The following is a 6,155-nucleotide window of genomic DNA, read 5'->3' on the forward strand; positions in this document are numbered from 1 at the left end:
AATTCTATGTGGACGCAGCGCGGGCGAAAGCTAGTTAGAATGTAAAAATAATATTTACAATGTGTTACATACTATACTTTATTATTTATAATTAAAATGATGTTCCTAAGGCCCCATTGCTGAAATCATTATTACCAGCTCTCTATGTTCCCAGAGAGGGTCTCTATACCTTCTAAGCAGATATTTTTTTTCAGGATGGTAAAAGAATGTATTGCTATATTAACAAACATGACAGAAATTCAGTCAAAATTATTGACTAAACACCTTAATATATCTGATGAAGATTGTTTGGAGATAAATATTGCATTAAAAAACAAAGATGCATTAACTATAGAGGGCAACACTGATAATACAGATTTATCTACAGCCAGCGTTGTTAACATAGATGGTATAATGTTGCCAGTTTATGATAAAACTAATGTACAGAGTGGTATCCTTGTTCCTGTTACTTCTACTGTAAATAATTTGAGAAGTTTAGCTTTAGCTGTGGCCTCGGGTAAATAATGTTTTAAATAATTGTTATTGTTAAGTTTGGTTTTTGATAACTTTTTGATTATTGTTTTTCTTTTAATAAATTGTATCATTTATCAATTAATTGAATGGACTTTTCAATAAGTTGAACTACCAATTACAGATATTGTATTTGTTTTTTTTTTTATTTTACAGGTAAAGCTTTATCCCTAATGGGCCCAGTAGGTTCCGGAAAGACATCTCTTGTGGAACATTTAGCCGCTGTTACTGGCAGAAAAGGTGTTGCTTTCAAAAAGATACAACTAGGAGACCAAACTGATTCCCGTATGTTACTAGGCTCACATCAATGTACTGATGTCCCTGGAGAATTTATTTGGAGCCCTGGTGTTCTCACAGAGGTAATCTTCTTTTACAGGCTTTTATTTAGTTTTGTCTTTTAGTCTGTACATGTAAATATTAAGTAAATATAAAGACTTGTTCACATTAAAAAGTTTGCACTCAAAGTATTATCAATTCCTTATATCTAATCTTTTGTTTTAGTATGGACTTCACCAAAAAATAGAGTTAAAATATTTTACCTAAATGATAGCACTTTTAAACCAAAACTCAAGTGATTAGCGTTGACATTTGACATATGGTTATTGAAATATTATGGTTAGGCTTGACAAAATCTTTACTTATAAATTATAGAGTACATATTTATTGTTATATATGTTGATGTCCATAATAGTAATCTGCGAACACAGTGTTAAAAATGTGTTTACTATTTTTTAGGGTATACAGTATGTGATTATAATGTAACACCTGGTTTTTATAGGCGGTACAAAATGGTGATTGGTTGCTATTAGAAGATATAGACTGCGCGGCGCTGGACGTGGCGTCGACTCTCAGCTCGCTGTTGGAGAGGAACACCCTGTGTGTGCCGGGCTACAGGGACGCACTGCCTGTTACTCCTGGCTTTCAACTCTTTGTCACACAGAGGTTAGTTTAATTTAACAGATTATAAATAGGAATAAGTTGCCAGTGTCTGTTTTTCTAAATGTGATATTGAGAAATTTAAGAACGAGTGAATTAGTATTTATTGAACTAGCATGTACTATCTTTCGATGGTTAATAAATTCCAATTCAAGGAATTCTTAAAAATTCGATTTTTATTAATCATGTATACTAATTGTGAAGCGGTTGCTTTAAAATAAATCAAATGTTGTACATTTATACTTTGTTATAATACATTTTAAAAGTTATCGTTGTTAAAACTTTGATTTTATCCACAGAACAGTAACAACCAACTATGGATACCAAAAAAAGATGTCAAATTCAAGCACATTACTGCAAAGACATTTGACTCAGATTAATGTGGAACCACTCTCACGGTCTGAGTTAGCTGAGATCGTACAAACATTATATCCCAGTCTTACAACAATCTGTCCCAGAATAATAGAAGTGTTCATGATGTTTTCTGTAGGCAGCCATGATACATCTTTACAGACAACTGAAACTGTTCCTAATACAGATAAAGAAACAAATTTGATATCCATACGAGGCTCTAGGCTTATCTCAACTAGAGATCTAATCAAATGGTGTTCGAGAGCTGTGATAGATTTTAAAGTATCCAGTCCAGAATCTGCGTTAAAAGTACTACAAGATGCTTTGGATATTTTTACATGTTCAGTGTCTTCACCGGTACATAGATTGGAATTGGCCAAGAAAATAGGCACATGTCTAGGTATTGTAGAAACTAAATCAGAATTCTATATGAAACACTACAAACCTCATGTATCTCTTAACCCAACATCTTTGGAAGTTGGTCGTGCTAAAGTACCTAGAATAGAAAAAACATTGGAAACAATAAATTTGAATGAAAAGCAAGAAGTGTTTTCATTTACGAGACAATCGGCTTGTTTACTTGAACGTATCGCTTGTTGCGTTACGTCCAACGAACCCGTACTCTTAGTTGGTGAGACGGGTACGGGAAAAACATCGTCCGTGCAATATCTAGCTAAACAAACCGGACATAAATTAGTCGTCATAAATATGAACCAACAATCGGATTCAGCCGATTTACTCGGTGGCTACAAACCAGTCGATCTCAAATTCGTTATCCGGCCTATTAAAAACGAATTCATAGAATTATTCCAAGGTTTCTACAATGTGAATAAGAATCAAAAATTCCTTGGTCATATAGAAACGTGTTATGAAACAGAGAACTGGCTAGCTCTAGTAACTCTAATGAAACAAAGTCATAAAGCGGCCGTAACTCGCTTGGGTAAAGAAAGACAAGAAAATAAATTAAAAACATGGCTCACATTCGGCCATAAACTTACGAAATTAGAACAACAAGTGAAGGCAGCAACTAGATTGACTTTTGCATTTATTGAAGGTTCCTTAGTAAAAGCTATGCAAGAAGGATACTGGGTTTTACTGGATGAAATAAATTTGGCCTCAGCTGAAATATTGGAATGTCTCGCAGGCTTGTTGGAAGATAAAAATGAAATCGTACATTTACTAGAGAAAGGTGATAAAGTACCTATTAAAAGGCATCCCGATTTCACACTTTTCGCTTGCATGAATCCAGCAACTGATGTGGGTAAAAAAGATTTACCAGTCGGATTAAGGAATCGATTTACTGAATTCTTTGTTGATGAATTAACAGAGAGAAATGATTTGATACTTCTTATAGGCGACTATTTGTATCATATGAACTTGAGTCGAGCAATGTTGGACGCGATATACAATTTTTATTCCACTGTGAAGAAAGAAGCTAAGTTGAGCTTGGTTGATGGAGCTGGTATGTATTTTCCTAATTTTTGATCATACTACGTACTTTCTTATTTGCTCTCTAATATGTTAATTCAATGTTATTAGGTAACGCACCGCATTATTCACTTAGGACTTTATGTCGTGCATTAACCGCAGCAGCAAAAGCGAAATGTGGAACTGTCGCCAGATCATTGTATGAGGCGTTTTGTCTTTCATTTTTAACACAACTTGATCGATCCTCACATCCCAAAGTAGAGGCACTTATAGCCAAGTAAGTACTTTTTAATAAATATGAAAATATTGTTCATGTGCTATTTTCATATGTTTTTTTTTTTTAATTTCAGAGCCATAATAGGCAAAAGGAATATTGTTTCAATTCTCAACCAACTCATCCCCGAACCTCATATTGAAGGCAAAAAATATTTGCTCTTCGAAGGACATTGGATACCTCAAGGGAAATTGGAAATAGATATTCCAGATGGATATATTTTGACACCAACTGTAAGAAAGAATCTCAGAGATATTGCTCGTATTGTATCTCTAGGTCGATTGCCGATATTATTACAAGGTGATACCTCAGTTGGAAAAACATCTTTAATAACGTATATTGCTAAAGCATCTGGGAATTACTGCGTCAGAATAAATAACCATGAACATACCGATTTGCAAGAATATATCGGGTCGTATGCTACAGATTCTAGTGGTAATCTAGTTTTCAAAGAAGGTGTGCTAGTTGAAGCTATGAGGAAAGGTTATTGGATCATTTTGGATGAACTTAATTTAGCACCGAGTGATGTTCTTGAAGCGCTAAATCGTGTACTCGATGACAATCGTGAGCTATTCATACCAGAGACACAACAAGTCGTGAAGGCAGATCCCAATTTTATGCTATTTGCAACACAAAACCCACCGGGATTGTACGGTGGTCGAAAAATGTTATCAAGAGCTTTCAGGAATAGATTTGTAGAACTACATTTTGATGAGATACCCAGAAAGGAGTTGGAGACTATTTTACACCAGAGATGTCATGTTCCACCTACTTATAGTAAAAAGATGATTGCAGTGATGGCGGATTTACAATTAAGGCGTCGAGGTTCCGCCGCAGTTCAAGGCAAAGATGGTTTTATAACTTTGAGAGATTTGTTCAGATGGGGCAATAGGTATAAACATGCCTCTAAAGCAATGTTAACTGAAGATAAGTTTTACGATTGGGATCAACATATTGCTGACGAAGGATACTTAATATTGGCTGGTAAAGTTCGCCAAACAGATGAGAGATCTATTATAGAAGAAGTAATTGAGAAACACATAAAGAGAAAAGTGAATCCAGACAATCTGTTCAGTTTCCATCAGAACACGTCGCCTGTGACCAAGTCTATTTTGGAAATAATAATCAACAACAATCTAAGTGAATTTTCGCATGTCGTTTGGACTTTTAACATGAGGAGATTGGCTGTGCTAATTGCTAAAGCGTTTATATTTGATGAACCCGTGTTACTGGTCGGTGAAACTGGCTGTGGTAAGACCACGATATGTCAAGTCCTCGCCGCTTTGAGCAATAGAAAACTGTTATCAGTGAATTGTCATATGCATACAGAAAGTTCCGATTTCTTAGGTGGTCTTCGTCCAGTACGACAATATAAGAATGACGGCAGACTCTTTGAATGGGTTGACGGCCCTTTGATTTTGTCAATGGAACAAGGACATATGTTCTTAGCTGATGAAATATCACTCGCAGACGACAGTGTGCTAGAAAGATTAAATTCTTTACTAGAACCCGAACGACAATTAGTTTTGGCAGAAAAAGGAATGGACAACGGATCGGATATTGTCGTAGTTACTGCAGCGAATAATTTCCATTTTGTAGGAACAATGAATCCTGGAGGAGATTTTGGCAAAAAAGAGCTTTCTCCCGCACTGAGAAATAGATTTACAGAAATATGGTGCGATAATGTTACATCTAGAGAGGATTTATTAAAAGTGTTAGAGAAAAGTGTAGGAAAGGGTATCGCATTAGGAAACCAGGAAGATGGGACATCAGGAATCGGTAGTTCTATTTTAGATTTCACAACCTGGTTGAAAAATTCTGAAGTGACGAATAAATTTCCATTCAGTATCCGTGATTTACTATCATGGGTGCAGTTTATTAATGTAACAGTGTCTAAAGGACTACTAGATACCCCAGAAGCGTATGTCCACGGTGCCTTTATGACGTTTCTAGATTGCTTCGGTACAGCACTAACGGGACATATTGACTCCTCAGCATTGACTTTATTAAGAAAATCAGCGACTTCCTTCCTAATAAATCAAATTAAATCGTTTACTAACAAATGTCCAGAGAATTTGAACAGTTTATTGGCTATCGATTCATCAACTTTACATGCTGAATGCGATGATAGGAAATTTGGTATAAACCCATTTTATATTGAAGTAGGGCCACATGTTAAACAGAGTGATAAAGAACAGAATTTCACATTCACTGCCCCAACAACTGGATCGAATACATTGAGACTGCTTAGAGGTCTTCAGTTAAATAAAGCTATACTTCTAGAAGGAAACCCAGGGGTTGGGAAAACAAGCTTAGTGACTGCATTGGCTAAATCTTCAGGTCATAGAGTTGTTCGCATTAACTTGAGTGATCAAACAGTAAGTATTAACAATTGAATATAGTTTTTTTTTAATTATTCAAATGCTTCTTATATATATTTTTTTCAGGATATAACAGACTTATTCGGTACTGATCTTCCAACAGAAGATGGTTCATTTGTATTCAAAGAGGGAGCATTCTTGAGCGCATTACAAAATGGCGATTGGATATTACTTGACGAACTTAATTTAGCTCCGCAACCAGTACTAGAAGGATTAAACGCCTGCCTAGATCATAGAGGCGAAGTATTCATTCCTGAATTAGGAAAAACATTTAA

At 35.4% G+C, this 6,155-nt stretch overlaps 1 protein-coding gene across 1 annotated transcript in view; it reads left to right on the top strand.

The window, feature by feature from the left end:
- The window catches only part of LOC106102118 (midasin-like), a 29,749-nt gene that overhangs the window by 1,735 nt on the left and 21,859 nt on the right, over positions 1-6,155 (top strand). The window contains 7 exon segments of the mRNA XM_013281527.1: positions 195-496; positions 667-869; positions 1,289-1,452; positions 1,746-3,259; positions 3,337-3,502; positions 3,576-5,877; positions 5,947-6,148. Of these exon segments, the coding sequence (XP_013136981.1) occupies positions 195-496; positions 667-869; positions 1,289-1,452; positions 1,746-3,259; positions 3,337-3,502; positions 3,576-5,877; positions 5,947-6,148 (4,853 nt within the window).

This window comes from Papilio polytes, unplaced genomic scaffold, assembly GCF_000836215.1.
Source record: "Papilio polytes unplaced genomic scaffold, Ppol_1.0 DF823923.1, whole genome shotgun sequence".
Lineage (NCBI taxonomy): Eukaryota > Metazoa > Arthropoda > Insecta > Lepidoptera > Papilionidae > Papilio > Papilio polytes.